Source organism: Chroicocephalus ridibundus, chromosome 23 (genome assembly GCF_963924245.1).
Source record: "Chroicocephalus ridibundus chromosome 23, bChrRid1.1, whole genome shotgun sequence".
Taxonomy (NCBI): domain Eukaryota; kingdom Metazoa; phylum Chordata; class Aves; order Charadriiformes; family Laridae; genus Chroicocephalus; species Chroicocephalus ridibundus.
This window is the reverse complement of record NC_086306.1, coordinates 123,412-142,931: the sequence shown is the minus strand read 5'-3', so window position 1 is coordinate 142,931 and position 19,520 is coordinate 123,412. Positions and strand designations below refer to the sequence as shown.

The window sequence follows — 19,520 nt, the reverse complement described above, 5'->3', positions numbered from 1 at the left end:
AAGGGGGGGGGTCCCTGGGGACACGGCACCCATTGTCACCCATGGGTGGCACCCATAGCAATGGGGACATGACACGGTGACACAGCGGGACCCCTCCCCCGTGCCTCAGTTTCCCCAAGCAGATCCAGACACTGGAGCCTCACAGCACCTTTATTGACACCAGGCAGCGGCTGGCACCCATCCCCGGGGGGCGGCAGTGTCCCGGGGGGGTGGCAGCGTCACCCTGTCCCTCGGCGCTTGCTGAGCTCGTCCTGCACCCGTTGGCAGAGGGCTCGGCGCAGGGCGGGCTCCAGTGGGCTCCGGGCGCACACCCGCCGTGTCACCTCCTCCGCGCTGTCCCCCTGCGGCACCCCGTCACCTGCCTGCTCCACAGCACCCCTGCCCCACGGTGGCACCCCCCTACCCCACGGCCCCCCACTGCCCCCCAGTGGCACCCCCCACCCTCCCACTGCATCCCAGGGAAGCCAGCACCCACCAGGGACCCCATGACCCCCCTTCCCGCACCCATGGGAGCCCCGACTCCCCCCCACCCCACACACAGTGTCCCCCCTCTCCTTGTCCCCCAGCCCCCTGCACCCATGGGTGCCCCCGCCCAGCTGCCCCCACCCGGGGGGTGTGCCTGGACGCTGGGGTCCCCACCTGGTGCACGATGACAGCAGTGACGTGGCCGTCGTCCCCCTCGTACTCCAGGCAGAAGAGCCGGGGTCCACGCGTGTCGGCGGGGGGTGGGCCCGGGTTGGCGTCTCCCCCGGGACCCCCTGCGGCACCTGCACCCTCAGGGGGCAGCCAGTGCCCCCCCCCCCATTGGGTGCACAACCCCCGCCCCAGGGCTACCCCCCATCCCCAACCATCTCCCGGGTGCCCCCCCCCATGCCCCAGCCCACCCTGGGGTACCCCCCCCTTCCCCCCAGCCACGGGTCCCCCCCATCCCATCGCTCCCTCAGGAACCTCCCCCTCTCCCAGCCCACCGTGGGGTCCCCCCCCACCCTCGAGTGCCCCCCATGTCTCAGCCCACCCTGGGGTGCCCCCTATCCCCGCTTTCCTCCCGCTTCCCCCCCACCGTTCAGTGCCCCCCCCATGCCCCAATCCATCTCCGGGTGCCCCCCATCACTTTCCACCCTATGGGTGCCCCCCCCCCCTTAGTTGCACCGTATCCCCATTGCTCCCTCAGGTGCCCCCCTCCTCGGTCACCCTCAGGTGCTCCCCCGCCCTGTCGCCCCCTTCGGTCCCTTCCCCCCCGCCCGTGCCCCAAACCATCCCCTGGGTGCCCCCATGTCCCGCCCTCCCCCGCCGTGGATGCCCCCCCAGCCCTGCGTGCCCCGCCGCTCACCGGGCCGCCGGGGCCGGTACACCTGCTGGTCGGGTCGGCGGGGCCGGGAGGGGGTGGGGGTGAGCCGGCCCCGCGCCCGCCCCCGCGCCTGCCGCACCGCCCTCTCGTAGGCGTCCCTGCGTACCGGGGGGACCGGGGGTTACCGGGGCACGGCGGGTGGGGGTAAGGCAGGGATGTCACAGGGGGTCCCGGGGCGTTCCCCGCGCCCCTCCCGGTACCTGGCGATCTGGTTGCGGCGGATGTGCCGCACGAAGCCGTGGCTCATATCGAGCCGCCCACCCGGCCGGCAACGCCAGCCCGCGGGCGCCTCCATCGGCGACCGCCGGGAACGGCCCGCAGAGAGAGACCACGGAAAGTTCACCCCACCGGTAACGGGGACGCGGTCCCTTTAAAAGCGCCGCCGGCCGCCGCCGCGGCTCCGGTGCGCACGCGCCAGCGTGTGTGTGTGGGGGAGTTGGGGTAGTGCGGCTCTGCGCAGGCGCTGAAGAGGCACTGCCCGCCCCGCCCGCCGCGCGCACGCGCAGAGCGAGGAGGCGCCGGGGATTGGCCGGCGGCGCACGCGCGCAGAGGCTGCTAGCGCGCTTCTGCGCATGCGCGACCACTCCCCCCCGCCCGCCGCGCCTGCGCACTGCGCCCCCTGCCCCCCGCCCCCTGCGCAGGGGCGGGATGTCGAGCCGCGGGAAACGGGAGCGGGAGGCCCGGGCGGCCCCGCGGGGCTCCGGCGGCGGCGGAGGCTCCTCCTCCTCTTCCTCCTCGTCGCGGGGCTCGTCGCGGAGCCGCCGGGAGGGGGAGGCGGAGCGGTCCCGAGGGCGACGGGAGGCGGAGCGGGAGCGCGGGCGGCGGGAGGCGGCGGAGCCGGGCCTGGCCCTGCCACTGCCCGTGGATCCCGCACGTATCAAGCGGGAGCCCGGCACCGGCTCCTGGGGGGGCTCCGCCACCTCTGCCGGCCCGGTGCGGGTCAAGCGGGAGCGTGAGCCTGATGGCGACTCGGATCCTGAGCCCGAGCCTACCGGTGGGGACCGGGAGTGCGGGGGGGGGCGGGATCGTGAGTGTTGGCGGGGACTGGGAATGCTGGGGTGGGGAGGGAGCGTGTGTGCGGGGACACCGGGAGGCTTGGGGAGGGGGGGGCGAACCCGTGTGTGGGACGACGACCGGGATGTACGGGGGGGGGGCACTGGGGGGGGGAACCGGGACGTACGGGGGGAAACCGGGGGGCGGAGGACCCGGACGTGTGTGGATACACCGGGGTGTGTTTGGGGACATTGGAGGGCACGGGAGGGCACCGGGGCTGATTATGGGGGTCCGGGGCTCAGGTTTGGGCAGGGGTAGGGACAGCGCGGGGGGAAGCAGGGCTCAGCCCCAGGGGGGCTTACCGGGGTTGGGGGGGGACACGACACACGATGGACGTTTGTTGCGTGTCTGATGTGAGGTGTCTCCCTGGCACTAATGGGGTCCCCAAGCCTCGCTTCATTAACGAGGCCCCCTTTGCTCACGACTCCCTCTTCCGCTAATGAGTCCCCTTTTATTAACGACCCCCCCCTTTTGCTAACGAGCCCGTCCCCCTGCAGTGCGCTATGGCCGTTTTGACCCCGAGGACCAGCGTAGCCGCCACTGTCCCTACCTGGACACCATCAACAAGTGAGTGTGTTGGGGGTGGGGGCGGATGGATCGGGCTGTTTTGGGGTTCCCCGGGGGCTCCACCCTGTCCCCACCCTGTCCCCATAGTTCCCCCAACGCCCCCCACAGCTCTGCCCCCCTCCCAGGAGCGTCCTGGATTTCGATTTCGAGAAGCTGTGCTCCATCTCGCTGTCCCACATCAACGTCTACGCCTGCCTCGTCTGCGGGAAGTACTTCCAGGGTGAGACCCCCCGGGGGCCGGGGTGCTGCCGGGGGGGGGGGACGTGGGCTCTGCCAGGGGTCTGGTGTGCTGCTGGGGGGGGGACACAGGGGACACCCGGGATGGGGTTGCTGCTTCAAAGGGACACCAAGGGATGGGGTGCTGCTGGGGGGGATGTGGGGGACACCCAGGGGCTGGGCTGCTGCCCGGGGGCTACCTGGGGACCAGGGTGTTGTCCAGGGGGGACACGGGGGACACCCAAGGATACGGTCGGTGCCTGGGGGGGTGACAGGGAACAGCCTGGGACCAGGGCGCTGCCTTGGGGATGAACTCAGGGGACACACGGGGGCTGGGATGCTGCTGGGGGGGGACACAGGGGACATCCAGGGACCTGGGGGAGGGGGGGGACACAGAGGGCACCCAGGGACCAGGGTACTGCCGGGGGGGTGGGGATGGGGACACGCAGGGTGGGCAGAAGCAGCTTCCAGATGCAGGAGGGGGATCGCCTTTGTCTCCTCTCCACCTTCTCCCGGGCTTCCCATCCCCTCTCCTCTCCGGGGCCCCGAGGCTCCCCCTGACCCACCCCCCCCACACACCTTCTTGCGCCCCTCCCCGTGCCCCCCACCCTGACCCCCTCCTTTCCCTCGCAGGCCGCGGGCTGAAGTCTCACGCCTACATCCACAGCGTCCAGTTCAGCCACCACGTCTTCCTCAACCTCCACACGCTCAAGTTTTACTGCCTCCCCGACAACTACGAGATCATTGACTCCTCGCTGGAGGACATCACGGTGCGGCGGGGCGGGGGGGGGTTCAGCTTCAGGCCCCCCCGCTTCAGGCCCCCCCCCCCGGCCTTTTCTGACGCTGTTTCTCTCCCGCAGTATGTGCTGAAGCCCACGTTCACCGCTCAGCAGATCACCAACCTGGACAAGCAGGCCAAGCTCTCCCGTGCCTACGACGGCACCACGTACCTGCCCGGCATCGTGGGGCTCAACAACATCAAAGCCAACGACTATGCCAACGCCGTCCTCCAGGTATCACCGGGGCTTCATTTTTGGGGTGAAACACCCCCCCCCCCCAAACCCGCCTTGGCGTTGGTGGGGATGTTTCCTGGCTCCTCTCCCGCAGGCTTTATCCAACGTCCCGCCGTTGAGGAATTATTTTTTGGAGGAAGAGAACTACAAGAGCATCCAGCGCCCGCCGGGGGACATCATGTTCCTGCTGGTGCAGCGCTTCGGGGAGCTGATGCGGAAGCTGTGGAACCCCCGGAACTTCAAAGCGCACGTCTCGCCCCACGAGATGCTGCAAGCCGTGGTCCTCTGCAGCAAGAAGAACTTCCAGATCACCAAGCAAGGTGAGGAGCAGGGTGGGGGATGTGTGGGGGGGTCCTGGATTCGGCCCCCCTGGTTCTGATTGACTCTGATTTGTAGGGGACGGGGTGGACTTCCTCTCCTGGTTCCTGAACGCGCTGCACTCGGCGCTGGGTGGCACGAAGAAGAAGAAGAAGAGTGAGTGAAGGGTGACAAAGGCCTTTGGGGCACCCGCTTGGGTAACGCTTGTCACTCCTGATGTCCTCCCCCAACATCTTTTTGTCCCTGTAGCCATTGTCACCGACGTCTTCCAGGGCTCCATGCGTATCTTCACCAAAAAGCTGCCTCACCCGGATCTGGTGAGTACGTGGAGGGACAAAGGAAGGGGTTTCTCACCCCCGTGGGGGTCTATGACACCCCGCCTCTGAGCCCCATGTCCCACAGCCGGCCGAGGAGAAGGCGCAGCTCCTGCAGAACAGCGAGTACCAGGAGATGATGGTGGAATCCACCTTCATGTACCTGACGTTGGACCTTCCCACCGCCCCACTCTACAAGGACGAGAAGGAGCAGCTAATCATCCCCCAGGTCCCTCTCTTCAGCATCTTGGCCAAGTTCAACGGCGCCACCGAGAAGGAGTACAAAACCTACAAGGAGAACTTCCTAAAGCGCTTCCAGCTCACCAAGCTGCCTCCTTACCTCATTTTCTGTATCAAGCGCTTCACCAAGAACAACTTCTTTGTGGAGAAGAACCCCACCATCGTTAACTTCCCCATCACGTGAGTGGTGAAAAGCCCTGAGTGGGTGCCTGGGGTCCCTCTCTGCCTTTCCCTGCGCCCTCTTGGGGGTGTGGAAGCATCTGGGGGGGAGGGAAGGCATCTAGGAGGGGGTTGGAAGCATCTAGGAGGGGGGTTGGAAGCATCTAGGAGGAGATAAAGATAATTTAGGAGGGGCTTGGAAGCATCTGGGGGGGGGTTGTGGGTGGTAATGGGGTTCCTCTGGGGTTTGGGTGCTGGTGACACCCTGTTGAGGGGTGTTGGGTGCCCCCCAGGAACGTGGACCTGCGGGAGTACCTGTCGGAGGAGGTGCAGGCGGCGCACACCAACACCACCTACGACCTCATCGCCAACATCGTGCATGATGGGAAACCCTCCGAGGGCTCTTACCGCATCCACGTGCTGCACCACGTGAGTGTCCCTCATCCCTGGGGGGGGTGGGGTGGGGGGGGGTGTGACAAGGAGGGTGGCCCCTCCAGCGTCACCTCTGTCCCCTCGCAGGGCACCGGGAAGTGGTACGAGCTGCAGGACCTGCAGGTGACGGACATCTTGCCGCAGATGATCACCCTCTCAGAGGCGTACATCCAGGTGAGGGGCTTTGGTGACAGCAAAGGGGGGGGGTCCCAGGGGACATTTTTCACCCCCCAAAATGTCCCCTCACCCCCTCCTGATCCCGCTCCCCCCCCCCCCCCCCCCCGCTCTGACACAGATCTGGAAGCGGCGCGAGGAGGACGAGACGAACCAACAAGGTGCCTGAGCCCTCCAGGGGCACCCACAGCCCCCTCCCCCCCCACCCCAGGGGCACCCGGACCACCCCCCCACCCCGCAGTGCCCCCTGCCCCCGATTAAAGGCCACCCGCTGTATTTTTGTAACCGTTTTCTGCCTTCACATCTCTTTGGGGGCGAGGTTTTTGTGGGTTTTGCAGCTTCTAGGAGGTGCAAAAATCCTCTTTGCTTTCCGAGAAAGCCGCCCCCCCCATCCTGTCCCCCCCCCACCCCCGCCTCCCCACGCTCTGTCACCCCCCCACCCCGAAACACCCCCAAAAACTGGGGAAGCTGCGGCAGGGCGGTATCCAAGCTTTATTTGGGGGCGAGGGGGATGAGTGGGGGGTTTCTTGTGCCCCCCCCCTATGCCCAGACGTGCTCGCGGCAGTGCTGCAGGGCCTGGGGGAGAACGGAGCGGGGTGAGCTGGGGGCAAGGCGGGCGCCAGGTCTGTCCCCCCCTCTTCCTTGTCCCCTTTGTCCCCCCCCTTGTCCCCAGCTCACCTGGCAGCGGCGGGCGGCCTCGGGGCTGGAGCACCAGTAGGACGGGCCCAGGATGCAGGGTCCCGGGTTTGGGGACAGCACAGGGAGGGGGTGGCCTGGTGCCAGTTCCTGCAGGGTTGGGGACGTGGGGCTCAGGGGGGGCCGCCGGAACCGCCCCCCCCCCAGGGTGGGGAGACCCCCAGGAACCCCCTCTTGCCAGGGCTGTGACATCCTTGGTGCGTCCCCTGGGGCTGTGGCACTCTCAGTGCCCCCCCCCTCGCGGGGTCCTATACCTGGTGGCACCCCTGAGTGTCCCCCCTGGGGGCTGTGACGCCCTTGGGACCCTGGCACGTTCTCACCTTCTGGGGACCTCCTCGTGGCGCCCCCTTGGGGATGTGACACCCCTGAGCGTCTCCCCTGGGGCTCTGACACCCGGGATGTGTCCCCTTGGGCTGTCCCTCGGGGCTGTGACACCCCCGGATGTGTCCCTAGGGGCTGGGACCCTCTCAAGCATGACCCTCGGGGCTGTGACACCCTCGGGTGCCCTGTCACATTCCCGGGGACTGTGACTCCCCCAGGCGTGTCCCCAAGAGCTCACCCTGCGGTGCCACCCCGTGCTACCATAGGCCACCCCCTCACCCTGCTCACCTCGCCGCTGGCACAAGCAGCCGGCGGGGCCGCGGTGTCGTCGAGGGGACGCCCGGGCGGTGACAACAGGCCATAACCGTCCTCAGAGCGGCAGGCGAGGAGCAGGTGACACAGCAGGTGGGGGCCCAGGCGTCCCAGCACCGCCTCCAGCGCCAGCACGGCGTACCGCTGCGCCAGGCACTGGCAGGCGCCCGCCACCACCGCCGGCAGCACTCGGCACAGCCCCGCTGCCGCCGCCGCCACCCCCTCCTTGGGGACAGCGGCCTCGGCACGGGCCAGGAAGGTGCGGCAGAGCCAGCACAGCGGCAGCGGCATGGGCAGGGCCTCCCTGGCGGCGACCTGGGGACAGGCGTTCACTCTGGAGACTAATGGTGGGGCTGTGGCGTGTGTGTGCCCACAGAGGGGGATGGCTAGCTCTGGCCGTGCTCGTGGCCGTGTAGGTGCCCATGGAGATGCCCCCGAGGACAGCTGTGGTTATGGCCACAGAGGTGCCCACAAAGATGCCCATGTGAAGACCTGAAGACCTACAGAAGCCTATGTAGATGCCCCTATTTATGCCCATGGAGATGTCCGCAGAGACACCCACAGAGGTGCCAATGCCCATGGAGACGCCCACAGAGGTGCCCGTGCCCATGGAGATGCCCACAGAGACACCCACAGAGGTGCCGATGCCCATGGAGATGCCCACAGAGGTGCCCGTGCCCATGGAGGTGCCCATGGAGATGCCCACAGAGACACCTACAGAGGTGTCAATGCCCATGGAGGTGCCCACGGAGGTGCCTGTGCCCATGGAGGTGCCCACGGAGGTGCCCATGCCCATGGAGGTGCACCCAGAGACACGCATGCAGGTGCCCATAGTGTTGGCCGTGCCCATGGAGATGCCCAGCAGACCCCATGGTGGTGCCCCCGGGTGTCCCCAGCCCCGACGTCCCCTACCTGCAGGCGGGCGCTGAGTGTCCCGAGGGGGAGCACGGCTGGGCCCCCCCCAGACTTGCCCGGGCACAGATCCAGGCGGGCGCAGACGGCTGAGGGCTTCTGGGGGGAGGGTGAGGGCACCCGGTGTGGGGCACCCCCGGGTGAACCGGGTGGCACAGTGTCCACAAGCACCCCCAAGTGTCCCCGGCCAGTGCAGTGTCCCCAGTCCCCCCAGCACCCCGAGGTGTCTGCAACCCCCATGGTGTCCCCAACCCTTCCCCCCTCCCCCCCCAATACACCCAGGTGTCCCCAGATGGCACCATGTCTCAGCACCCCCGAGGTGTCCCTCATTTCCCCCAGCACCCCAAAATGTCCCCAGATGGCATGGTGTCCCCAAGCACCTCAAGGTGTTCCCAGATGGCATGGTGTCCCCAGTCCCCCAGCACCCCAAGGTGTCCCTGGATGGCACGGTGTCCCCCAGCACCCCCAGGTGTCTCTGGTCACTGTGGTGTCCCCAGCACCCCGCACCGCCCCCGTCCGCCTTCTGCGGCACCCGTGGGTGCCCACTCACGAGGTGTCCCTCGAGGTCAGTGAGGAGGAGGCTGAAGTACTCGTGCACCAGGTTCTGGCAGGGTGGCACCATGGTGGGCACCGGCAGCGCCGCGCACTCCCGCCGCAGGAAGCCCTCCACAGCCACCTGCACCCACAGCCACCATGGCACCCGCGCCGGCACCCATGGTGGCACCCACAGCGGCCACCCCATGCCCACCCCATCCCCACGGGCACCTTGGTGGCCGACTCGTTGGCCATGTGGATGAGGAGGGTGATGATCTGCTGGCAGTCGGCGCATATGTCCTGCGAGAGGTGGCACCGGGCATGGGGACGTGTGATGTGGGGACATAGGGCAGGGGGCGTAGGGTGCGGGGAGATGAACTTGGGGACACAGGGGGCATGGGGATGCGGGGACACTGAGCGTGGGGACATGGGACAAGGGGGATGTGGTGTGTGGGACGTGGGGACACGGGACAAGGGGGATGTGGTGCGTGGGACGTGGGGACATGGGACAAGGGGGATGTGGTGCATGGGACGTGGGGACACGGGTGACTGGGGCCATGGGGTCGTGGGGACACGGGACAAGGGGGATGTGGTGTGTGGGATGTGGGGACACGGGTGATTGGGGCCACGGGGTCGCGGGGACACGGGATGTGGCGTAGGGTATGGGGCCATGGGGCGTGGGGGACGGGGTGTGTATGGGGACACGGTATGGGGCCGTGGAGGGGGTGTGGGCCGGGGGGGACACAGGCGTGTATGGGACATACTGGGGGACATGGTGGTGGTGGTGGTGGGGAGGGGGTTCTGGGGACATGGGGGCTCTGGGAGGGGGGCCCGTCCGAGGCTCTCACCGTGCCGGGGGGTGCCCACACTGCGCGGGCGCAGTGCCCCAGGGCCCCGCAGCGCAGCGCCGTCTCCCAGCTCTGGCACCAGGCGGAGGGGGGTGCCCCGCAGCGGCCCCCCAGCACCCCCAGCCCTGTGGCCGCCGTCAGCGCCCACGCTGCCCCCCCTACCAAGCCTCGCGGGGGACCCGGGCGTCTGGGACCCCCACAACAACCCCCCCCCCCGCCCCCAGGGTGCCCCATCCCACCCCCAGCCCTTCACGGGGGGACCCAGGCATCCGGGACCCGCACCCCCAATGCTGCCCCCCCCCCCAAGATGTCCCACCCCACCCCAACATCCCAACAGGGGACCCAGGTGTCCGGGACACCCCCACCCAAGGGTGTCATGTCCCCCCCCCCCATCTTTAAGAGAGGACCCAGGCATCTGGGACCCCCACCCCAATACCCCCCACCCCAAGGTGCCCCATCCCACCCCCAACCTTCATGGGGGGACCCAGATGTCTGTGACACCCCCCCCCCAGCGGTGCCCCGCCCCAAGAGGGGACCCCAGCATCCAGGACACCCCCACCCAAGGGTGTCCGCCCCCCCCCCCCCATCCTCAAGAGGGGACCCAGGCGTCCGGGCCCTTCACCCCAACATGGGTCCCCCCCCACTCCACCATAGGTCCCGTGGGGGAGGGCACCCAGCTTTTTGGGGGGGCACCTAGCTGTAGGGAGGGGGACCCAGCCCGGGGGGGGGGGCACCCAGTTCTAGGGGGGGCTCTGGGGTGGCACCAGGCTTTGGGAGGGGTAGCGCCCAGCTTTGGGGGTGCACCCAGCTTTGGGGGGGCACCCAGCCTTGGGGGGGGCGGGGGGGGGCTACCTGGGGTGGCACAGAGCAGGGCGAGGAGCAGTGTCAGCGCGGGTGACGGTGGCGGTGCCATGGCGGCGCTGGCAGGGCCGAAACCCACAGCCTCTTATAGCCCCGGGCGGGAGGTGGCCGCTGGGACGGTGCCAGCATCGTGGGGACACGTGTGTCCCAGCCACAGGGACACCTGGGGGCTGCCACACCGTCACCCCACCCTCCTGTCCCCGTGCCCCCGTGTCCCCCATGGCGATGTCCCCATTGGGGTCCCCATGTCCTCATCAGGGTCCCCGTGTCCCCATCCCACCCCAGTGCCCGCGGTGGTGGGGGACAGACATGGTGCCACTCCTGCAGTGACAAAGACTTTATTGAGCTGTCCGCGGGGTGGCCCACGGCGCGGGGGGACGTTGGTGACATCGGGTGCCCTCGGAGCTGGCTGGTGCCTGGGGGGGAGATGTGGCAGCGGGGACAGGGCACCCGCAGCACTGTGTCCCTGTCCTCGGTGTTGTCCCCATGTCCCCCCACATCATCATGTCCCATGCCCCTCCATGTCCTGCCGTGTTCCATGTCCCTGTGTCCCCTGCATGTCCCCATGTTTTCCCATGTCCTCCCCTACCCCCACGTACCCTCATGTCCCCATGCCCTCCATGTCCCCACCATGTCCCCCCACGCCTCCGTGTCCTCAAACCCCCACAACCCCCACATTCCCACACCCCCACGTCCCCGTGTCTCCCTATGTCCCCATGTCCCACCCTTTGTCCCCATGTGCCCACATGCCCTTATGTACCCCCCTGTCCCCCCATACCCCCATGTCCCCACACCCCCATGTTCCCATGCCCCTGTATCGCCCCCATGTCCCTCCAGATCCCCCCATGTCCCCCCGCCACGTTCCCACACCCCCATGTCCGCCCATGTCCCCACACCCCCATGTTCCCACGCCCCTATGCCCCCGCCATGTTCCCTCCCCTCACGTCCCCCCATGTCCCCACGACACCCCCACGTCCCCCCAGACCCCCATGTCCCCCTGATCACACCTCCCCACCCCCACGTCCCGCCAGACCCCCATGTCCCCCTGTGCCCCCTGTCCCATCTCCCCACCCCCATGTCCCCCCGACCCCCGTGTCCCCCTGTGCCCCCTGAACCCATTTCCCTACTCCTATGTCCCCCCAGACCCCCATGTCCCCCTGTGCCCCCTGATCCCATCTCCTCACCCCCACGTCCCCCCAGACCCCCATGTCCCCCTGTGCCCCCTGATCCCATCTCCCCACCCCCCGTCCCCCCAGACCCCCATGTCCCTCTGTGCCCCCTGTCCCATCTCCCCACCCCCTCCTGCCCCGGCAGCACCCATGGTGCCCCCCCACCCTTTCCCGTCAGGGCTCCGTCCCGTCCCCACCCTCCACTCGAGAGCCCTCGGGGCCGGGTGCGGCCTGGACACCTGGTCCCTGCGCAGGGGACAGGGGTGGGGGGGGGTGCTCACCTGGGGGCCCTCAGGGCCACGGGGGGCACCACCGGAGGTGGGCGCAGAGGTGGGCAGGGGTCTCGTGCCGCTTCATGGCCGCCTCGATGCGCGCCAGGGCGTGGGACAGGAGGCGTTGGCAGAGCCCCCTCCCCACCCACAGCCGCCCGCACACGCGGTGGGTGACACGGGCCACCCCCCCCTGCGACACACGTCAGCGCTTGCACCGCCGGGGCACGGGGGCATTGCCACGCGCGAGGGTGTCACATGGCGGGGGGGGTGGGGGGCGTCACACGAGGGAGGGCATGGCTGCGCACGGGGGCTTTGCACGGGGTCATCGCACCAGGGCATTGCGTGAGGGCACCGGCCGTGCGCGGGGGGGGGGGCATCGCACAGGGGCACGGCCTCGCACGGGGGGTTTGCACGAGGGCTTTGCACGGGAGGGTGTTGCCTTGCACAAGGGCATCACTGGGGGGGGGCATCACCTGGGGGCACGGCCTTGCACAAGGGCACTGCACGACGGCATCGCCATGCGTGGGGACCTTGCACGAAGGCGTCGCATGGGGGGCACGGCCTTGCGCAAGGGCGTCACATGGGGGGGGGGGACATCGTCATACCCGGGGGCTTTGCACGAGGGACGTTGCACGAGGGGCAGTGCTCGCACGAGGGTTGTCGCAGGGGGCACAGCAAGGTGGGCATCGCCTCCCGCAGGGGCATCGCGGGAGGCACGGCCTTGCACAGGGGCACCTCGGGGGGGGGGGGGGGGAAGGGGGGGGGCTTTGCACAAGGGCAGCGTGTGGCACGAGGGTGCCGCGCGTGTGTCCTCCCTTCTCACCTTGTCCTTGGGGTCGACCACGATGCCCTTGAGCGCCTTCACCACCCGCTTGCAGAGGGCACAGCGCACCGTGCCGGGGGGCAGCCCCCCCCCGCTCTGCGCACACGCGCCCTCAGACCCTGCCCACCCCCATGCACACCAGTGCCGGCCCAGTGCCCCCCAGTACCCACCAGTGCCAGCCCAGCACTCCCCACTACCAGCCCAGTGCCCACCAGTGCCCCCCAGTACCCACCGGTGCCAGCCCAGTGCCCCCCAGTACCAGCCCAGTGCCCACCAGTGCCAGCCCAGTGCCCGCCAGTGCCCCCAGTGCCCCCAGTACCAGCCCAGTGCCATCCCAGTGCCCCCCAGTACCAGCCCAGTGCCCACCAGTGCCAGCCCAGTGCCCACCAGTGGCCCCCAGTACCAGCCCAGTGCCTACCAGTGCCAGCCCAGTGCTTACCAGTGCCCCCAGTGCCATCCCAGTGCCATCCCAGTGCCCCCAGTACCAGCCCAGTGCCCACTAGTGCCATCCCAGTGCCCACCAGTGCCCCCCAGTGCCATCTCAGTGCCCCCCAGTACCAGACCAGTGCCCTCCCAGTGCCCCCCAGTTCCCCTACGACTGCCCCCACTGATGCCCTCCCAGTCCCCCACAGGTGCCTCCCCCCTCGCCCCTGACACCCCCGTTGTCCCCGACGTGTCCCCTCACCATGATGTCCTCGTCACTCGGCTGGAGCCCATCGTCCTCGGTGTCGGGGGGACGCTGGCACCCCAGGGAGCCTGGCCGGGCCCCCCCGCCCCCGACCAGCGGGGTGCCTGCGGGGGGACCCTCGGCCCCCACCAGCAGCAGGGCTGGGCAGTGCCACGTCAGGGGACACATCCTCACGTCCCCTCCCCTGCCCCCATGTCCCCTTCCCCCCATGACCCCGGCACCCCCCACCCTCCTGTACCCCCCTGTCCCCATCTCCCCATCACCTCGGGCCTCATGTCCCCATGGCCATGTTGTCACCTTGTCCCCCATGTCCCCATATCCCCATTGCCCTGGTCCCCATGTCCCCATCGTCCACCCCAGTGTCCTCATCCCCTCTTTGTCCCCCGTCCTCCATGTCCCCATCCTCCCGCCCCCTTCCCCACGTCCCCCCTCGTCCCCGTCACTTTGCATCCCCTCTGTCCCCATCCTCTGTCCCCCATATCCCTGTCCCCCACGTCCCCATCCCACCAAAGCCCCATGTTCCCGTGTCTCCATCCATGTCCCCTGTGTCCCCATTTCCCCATGTCCTCCACGCCCCGCTCCTCCCATCCCCACCTCTCTGTCCCCCCCACCACCATGTCCCCCGTCCCCGTGGGGGTCCCCACTGGTGACGCCGGTGAGCAGGACCAGCAGCGCCCGGGCCATGGTTGCCCGTCCCCGAGCCCCGGGGGACCTTTATGTCCCCATGGGTTGGGGTGGCACCCAGGGTGACAGCCGGAAGGGGCCCCCCCCAAAACCACGGTCGCCGCAGCGGGGGAGGTTGGGCCCCCGGTCACGTCTGCTGTGGGGCTGTGACCTTCCCCCCACAGTGCCATGGGGGGGATGGGGGGGATGTGGGAGGCTGGGGGGGGCAGGGGGTGCTGGGGGGGTGGGGGAGTCCTTGGGGACCTGGAGGACATGGGGGGGAACATTGAGGGGGACAGGGGGAGACCATGGGGACACCTGGGGGGACATTGGAGGGGACAAGAGGAGACCATGGGGACACTTGGGGGGATAAGACAAGGAGAGAGCGGGGGGACAAGGAGGGACCTGGAGGGGGGGGACATGGGGGACAAAGGGGGAGGGAAGAGGGACCTGGGGGACTTTGAGGACCTGGGGGGACTGGGGGGACGTGAGTGGCCCTTGGTGGGGGGACAAGGGGACACTGTGGAGACCTGGGGGGACTTTGGGGATGGGGGCGGGACACAAGGGGACACCGTGGGGACCTGGGGGACATGGCAGGGCAAGGAGAGAGCAGGGGGACGAGGAGGGGGGGGTCGGTGACACCCTCCTGTTCCCGGCAGTTCTTGGGGACACCGCAAACCCCAAAGCCACCGCGGGGGACGGGTGGGGGCCCGGTGTCTGTCCCAAGCCCTGCCCCCCCTTCCTGTCCCCGTTTTCCCCCCGCGAAGCCACAAACCTTTGTCACCCCGTCTCCCTCCGCTTCCCATGCAACAGCGAGGGGACATGGGGGGGTCGGGGGGGGGCAGGGCAGAGCCCCCCACCCCGCCCGGGGGGAGGGGTCCGTCCCACGGCACCCTAATGCACCCCAATGCGCTCTGTCCCCCCCCCCCCCCGGCCCTGGCCTCACGCAGCCCCCCCCACTCCATCCCCAGTGTCCCCACTATCCCCAGTATCCCCCATTGCCCCCAGTACCCCTAGTATCCCCCCAATATCCCCCAGTACCCCCAGTATCCTCCCAGCACCCCCACTGTCCCCCCATACACACAAAATTCCCCACACCCTTCAGTACCCCCAGTACCCTCCCCAGTACCCCCAGTAGCTCCCACTGTCCCCCATTACCCCCAGTGCACCCAGAAGCCCCCGTATCCCCCAGTAACCTCCAGTATCGCCCAGTCCCCCCAGTGTCCCCCAGTACCCCCAGTACCCCCAGTAACCCCCATACCCCCAGTATCCCTATTACCCTCAATTTCCCCAGTATCCCCCCAGTACCCCCACTTCCCCCAGTACCCCCCATTATCCCCAGTATCCCCCAGTATGTCCAGTTACCCCCGGTATACCCTCCCAGTACCCCCAGTATCCCCCCCAGTACCATCAGTGTTCCCAGTATCCCCCCCATACCCTCATCACCCCCAGTATCCCCATTATCCCCAGTATCCCCCAGTACCCCCAGTATCCCCATTACCCCCAGTATCCCCCAGTACCCCCAGTGTTCCCAGTATACCCTCCCAGTACCCCCAGTGTTCCCAGTATCCCCCCCATACCCTCACCACCCCCAGTACCCCCAGTCCACCCAGTATCCCTATTACCCTCGATTTCCCCAGTATCCCCCCAGTACCCCCAGTATCCCCCAGTATCCCCCATTATCTCCAGTATCCCCCCAATACTCTCATCACCCCCAGTACCCCCAGTTCCCCCAGTTCCCCCATTATCCCCAGTACCCCCAGTTACCCCCACTATCCCCCCCAGTACCGCCATTATCCCCAGTATCCCCCCCATACTCTCATTACCCCCAGCATCCCCCAGGACCCCCAGTGTTCCCAGTACCCCCCCCCCCCCGTACTCTCGCCACCCCCAGTATCCCTCTTACCCTCAGTTTCCTCGGCATCCCCCCAGCACGCCCCAGCCCCCCCAGATCCCCCAGTCCCCCCAGTATCCCCCCAGTCCCCCGATGACCCCAGTGACCCCCCCCCTCCCCGCGGCCTCCCGCCCCCAGGGGGCGCCGTCCCGCCCCGCTCCGCCACAAGATGGCGGCGGCCGCGGCTGCGCGCGCGCTGCGGGTGAGGGACGGGACGGGACAGGGGGACAGGGGGACACGGGGGGGGACACCGGGAATGGGTGGGGCACCGGCAGCTCCAGGCCGCGGGATGTGGGCTTGGGGGGGGGCTCTGGGGACCGGGCACGGGGGACACCGGCTATGGGGGACGCCGGGTATGGGGGACATGGGGGACGCCAGGGACTCCGGGCATGGAGGGGGTATGGGCTGGGGGGAATGTGGCATGGGGGGGCTGTGGGGACAGCGGGCGTGGGGGACAGCGGGTACAGGGGACACCAGGGACACTGGGTATAGGGGACACCTGGTATGGGGGGGACACTGGATATAGGGGACAGCAGGTGTGTGTGGGGGTCCCCGGTCGCAGGAGGCTGTGGCGGGGGGTGCTCCAGCGGCGGTGTCTCCGCTCTGGGGACAGCAAGCTTGGGGTCACAGGGCGGGGGGGGCTCCAGGCATGTGGCACCCGGGGGACACAAAGGGGGTGCCCGCTGTCCCTCACCCTTGTCACCTTCCCAGGCCGTGCCCCGCGTACGCTCCGTCCCCCAGGCTGCCCGGCACCTCCACACCACCCCGGCCTGCCTCAAGGTAAGCCCTGGAGGGTGGGGGGGGGGGGTCCCTCATCCCCTGTCCCTCGGGACCCCCCAACCTCTGACACCCCTCCTTTCCCCCCCCCCGTCTCTGACCCCCCCTTGTCCCCACAGACGCGGGCGGCGCGGGTGCGCGTGGGCAAAGGGGACAAGCCAGTGACCTACGAGCAGGCGCACGCCCCCCACTACATCGCCCACCGCAAGGGCTGGCTGTCCCTGCACACCGGTGGGTCACCCCACGCCACGGCGGGGGGGGGGCACCTGGGGTGTCGCGGGGGTGGGGCTGCAGGGATGGGGACGTATGGGGCGCGAGGGCATCGTGGGGATGGGCTAGAGGGTGTTGCGGGGACAGGGACCTGTGGGGCACACGGGAGTCATGGGGGCAGGGACGTGTGGGGCACATGGGCGCGAAAAGGATGGGGCACACAGGGACAGGGGCACGTGGGGCAGCAGGGCATCTGTGGGGCTGGGCCACGGGGTATGGTAGGGAGAGGGATATGTGGGGCACATGGATAGCGAGGGGGACAGGGATATGTGGGGGGCGCGGGCATATTGTGTGGGTGATACGTGGGCAATATCCATGCGGGGCACGTGGATGTTGTGGGGGTGGGACACGTGGGCATGGTGGGGCCGGGGCTGTGTGGGGCACATGGGCATGGTGGGGATAGGGATGTGTGGGGCACATGGGCATTGCAGGGATGGGACGTACAGGGACAGGGCCACAATGGGGCACAGAGGGACAGGGCCGCAATGGGGCACGAGCGCACTGTGGGGTTGGGCCACGGGGCATGGTGGGGATGGTGACATGTGGGGCACATGGGCACGGTGGGGACAGGGATGTGTGGGGCACATGGGCATCGTGTGGGCGGGAGCTTGTGGGGCACCTGGGTGTCATGGGGATGGGGCCGCATAGGGGCACATGGGCAAGGTGGGGATGGACGTGGCGGGGCACATGGGTGTCGCGGGGGTGGGACATACAGTCGTGCCGTGGCCGGGGTTGCGTGGGGCAGGCGGTGGCGCCGGGGCCAGTGTCCCCAGGCAGGGCGCGGGGACGCGGGGGCTCACGCCGGCGGTGCCTGCAGGGAACCTGTGCGGGGAGGCGGGGGCGGCGGAGCGGGCGCTGGAAGACGCCTTCCTGCGCCGGTTCCTGCACGGCACCTTCCCGGGGCTGCTGGCCGACGCCGCCGTGCTCAAGCGCCGCGCCAACCTGCTGGTGGTCTGCGTCCTGCTGGCGCGGGGGCTGGCACCCGCCAAGCTCCACTTCCTGGGGGGCTACGCCGAGACCCTTCTCTCTCACTTCTACAAGTGCCCCGTGCGCCTGGAGCTGCAGACGGTGCCCGCCAAGGTGCCCTACAAGTACCTCTAAGTGCCCCACGGCGCCGCCCAGGCGCGGGGGGGGCGGAAATAAAGTGGAGGCTGTGCCCACCCTGCCCCAACTGTGGGTCTCGGGGGAGTTGGGGGGCACCTTCACCGTGAGGACTGGGCACTCCGTGGCCTTGTGCCCCGTGGGGCTCTGTCCCGCTGATGGCCATACGCCCTGTGGGGCTGTCCCCACCATGCCCATGTGCCCCACATGTCCCTGTCCCCATGATACCCCTGTGCCCCACAGGGCTCTGTCCCTGCATGCCCCATCCCTGTGTGCCCCACATGTCCCTGTCCCCATGATGTCCACGTGCCCGCGGGGCTCGGTCCCTCTGATGTCCTTGTGCCCCACAGGGCCCTGTCCCTGTGTGCCCCAGCCTGTGATGCCCACGGACCCCACATGTTCGTGTCCCCATGACACCTCTGTGCCCTGCATGTCCATGTCCCCACGGTGCTCTTGTGCCTCCCACATCCCTGTTCCTGTGATGCCTGCGTGCCCCACAGGGCTCTGTCCCCACAGCGCCGAGTGCCTTGTCCCCACCGTCCCCGTGACCCCGTGTGTCCCCATGCCCGTGGTGCCCGCGTGCCCGTCCCCGCACAGACCCCATGACGCTGCAGAGCCGAGATGCAGTTTCTGTATAAGGTGTCCCCAGCCCCTTCCCAGCCCGTCCCAGTCAAACCCAGTCCCAAATCTGAGAAAACCTGTTTAAATACGACAGCAGGGGACAAAGTGGGGGTGGGAGGGGGTGGTGGGGGCAGCAGGGCTCAGCCCTGCCCAGGGACTGTCCCTTGTCCTTGTCCTTGTCCTTGAAGCAGGGGTTGCTGAGGGCCACCCTTGCACCCTGCTCCATGCTGGTGGCTGTGTCCCCTGCTGGCATCACAGGCTGGGACGATAGGGGACAGTGCCAGGCTGCCATCCTCCTCCTGGGGGGGACATCAGGGACAGGGCAGTGTCCCCAAGGGGGACAGGGGAGGCCGTAGGCCAGTCCCACCAGCGTGACGATGAGGTTGAGGCAGAAGATGATGTGGATGAAGGCCAGCACCATGAGCCCAGGGAGGCTGGTCACAGTGGCCACCACCTGCGCCCGCCATGGTGTCACCCTGTCCCTTCTGTCCCAGAGGAGGGGCCTCATGTGGCTGTCGCCTCCTGTCGCATGGCCACCTTGCTGCCCGTGTTGATGGTGGCCTCGGTGGCTCGTGCCACCAGGCTGGGCTGGGTGCTGTGGGTGAAGGCGCAGGTGAGGTGGGACACGAATGTCACCGGGATGCCCACGGCCTGTGGGGACGGGGCTGTCACCCAGCGGCTCATGTGTGTCCCAGTCCCTGTGCCACCCTGCGTGCCCCAGGCTGCTCTGTCCCCACGTCACCCTCTATGTCCTGCCACCTCCTGTGTCCCTAAAGCCACCCCATTTCCCCTAAGTCCCCGTGCCACCCAGTGTGCCCCAGGCTGGTGCCACCTGCCCGTTGCCTGGCTCTGCCTGTGCTGCCCTCACGCCTGCTGCCCGTCAGTGCTTCGTTAGCTGGGGCTTAATTTCCTCTCCCCTCCCTC

At 68.6% G+C, this 19,520-nt stretch overlaps 4 protein-coding genes across 7 annotated transcripts; 2 read left to right on the top strand and 2 right to left on the bottom strand.

Moving 5' to 3' along the window:
* Positions 1-56: 56 nt before the first annotated feature.
* Positions 57-1,944, bottom strand: C23H2orf68 (chromosome 23 C2orf68 homolog). Of its 2 annotated transcripts, none has more exons than XM_063358727.1 (4): positions 1,549-1,944; positions 1,331-1,446; positions 640-767; positions 57-341 (listed from the first exon to the last, which is right to left on the bottom strand). In XM_063358727.1, exons 1-4 carry the CDS (start codon positions 1,641-1,643, stop codon positions 219-221), a joined length of 462 nt encoding a protein of 153 aa, XP_063214797.1. In that variant the 5' UTR covers positions 1,644-1,944; the 3' UTR covers positions 57-218. The 2 variants fall into 2 exon arrangements, with proteins under 2 accessions (XP_063214797.1, XP_063214798.1); XM_063358728.1 differs by having other exon boundaries at positions 640-758; positions 1,549-1,934.
* A 22-nt stretch (positions 1,945-1,966) lies between these two features.
* Positions 1,967-6,119, top strand: USP39 (ubiquitin specific peptidase 39). Its single transcript, XM_063358725.1, has 12 exons — positions 1,967-2,342; positions 2,899-2,968; positions 3,094-3,188; positions 3,818-3,954; positions 4,045-4,197; positions 4,292-4,517; positions 4,594-4,671; positions 4,765-4,832; positions 4,918-5,249; positions 5,522-5,657; positions 5,748-5,834; positions 5,956-6,119. The coding sequence occupies exons 1-12, from the start codon at positions 1,997-1,999 to the stop codon at positions 6,001-6,003; spliced, it is 1,776 nt and encodes a 591-aa protein (XP_063214795.1). The 5' UTR covers positions 1,967-1,996; the 3' UTR covers positions 6,004-6,119.
* Positions 6,120-6,311: 192 nt separating this feature from the next.
* Positions 6,312-13,954, bottom strand: SFTPB (surfactant protein B). Of its 3 annotated transcripts, XM_063358829.1 has the most exons (12): positions 13,915-13,954; positions 13,268-13,410; positions 12,583-12,678; positions 11,769-11,949; positions 10,310-10,734; positions 9,458-9,606; positions 8,841-8,909; positions 8,626-8,751; positions 8,076-8,174; positions 7,140-7,478; positions 6,513-6,620; positions 6,312-6,410 (listed from the first exon to the last, which is right to left on the bottom strand). In XM_063358829.1, the coding sequence occupies exons 5-12, from the start codon at positions 10,368-10,370 to the stop codon at positions 6,375-6,377; spliced, it is 987 nt and encodes a 328-aa protein (XP_063214899.1). In that variant the 5' UTR covers positions 10,371-10,734; positions 11,769-11,949; positions 12,583-12,678; positions 13,268-13,410; positions 13,915-13,954; the 3' UTR covers positions 6,312-6,374. The 3 variants fall into 3 exon arrangements, with proteins under 3 accessions (XP_063214899.1, XP_063214897.1, XP_063214898.1); XM_063358827.1 differs by having other exon boundaries at positions 6,312-6,620; XM_063358828.1 differs by having other exon boundaries at positions 6,312-6,620; positions 9,458-9,582.
* A 2,009-nt stretch (positions 13,955-15,963) lies between these two features.
* On the top strand, positions 15,964-18,034 carry MRPS24 (mitochondrial ribosomal protein S24). Its single transcript, XM_063358830.1, has 4 exons — positions 15,964-16,029; positions 16,539-16,607; positions 16,724-16,835; positions 17,692-18,034. Exons 1-4 carry the CDS (start codon positions 15,997-15,999, stop codon positions 17,973-17,975), a joined length of 498 nt encoding a protein of 165 aa, XP_063214900.1. The 5' UTR covers positions 15,964-15,996; the 3' UTR covers positions 17,976-18,034.
* The last annotated feature ends 1,486 nt before the right edge of the window (positions 18,035-19,520 follow it).

Coding starts and splice junctions, on each gene's coding strand:
- C23H2orf68 (XM_063358727.1), bottom strand. CDS start 1,643: ATGGAGGCGCCCGCGGGCTGGCGTTGCCGGCCGGGTGGGCGGCTCGAT. Junction 768..1,330: donor GTACCGGCCCCGGCGGCCCG/GTGAGCGGCGGG, acceptor CTGAGGGTGCAG/GTGCCGCAGGGGGTCCCGGG. Junction 342..639: donor CTGCTGTCATCGTGCACCAG/GTGGGGACCCCA, acceptor GGGGTGCCGCAG/GGGGACAGCGCGGAGGAGGT.
- MRPS24 (XM_063358830.1), top strand. CDS start 15,997: ATGGCGGCGGCCGCGGCTGCGCGCGCGCTGCGG. Junction 16,030..16,538: donor CGGCTGCGCGCGCGCTGCGG/GTGAGGGACGGG, acceptor TCACCTTCCCAG/GCCGTGCCCCGCGTACGCTC. Junction 16,836..17,691: donor CTGGCTGTCCCTGCACACCG/GTGGGTCACCCC, acceptor CGGTGCCTGCAG/GGAACCTGTGCGGGGAGGCG.
- USP39 (XM_063358725.1), top strand. CDS start 1,997: ATGTCGAGCCGCGGGAAACGGGAGCGGGAGGCCCGGGCGGCCCCGCGG. Junction 3,955..4,044: donor CCTCGCTGGAGGACATCACG/GTGCGGCGGGGC, acceptor TCTCTCCCGCAG/TATGTGCTGAAGCCCACGTT. Junction 4,198..4,291: donor ATGCCAACGCCGTCCTCCAG/GTATCACCGGGG, acceptor CCTCTCCCGCAG/GCTTTATCCAACGTCCCGCC.
- SFTPB (XM_063358827.1), bottom strand. CDS start 10,370: ATGGCACCGCCACCGTCACCCGCGCTGACACTGCTCCTCGCCCTGCTC. Junction 8,752..8,840: donor CCAACGAGTCGGCCACCAAG/GTGCCCGTGGGG, acceptor CTGTGGGTGCAG/GTGGCTGTGGAGGGCTTCCT. Junction 6,621..7,139: donor CTGCTTGTGCCAGCGGCGAG/GTGAGCAGGGTG, acceptor CCAACCCTGCAG/GAACTGGCACCAGGCCACCC.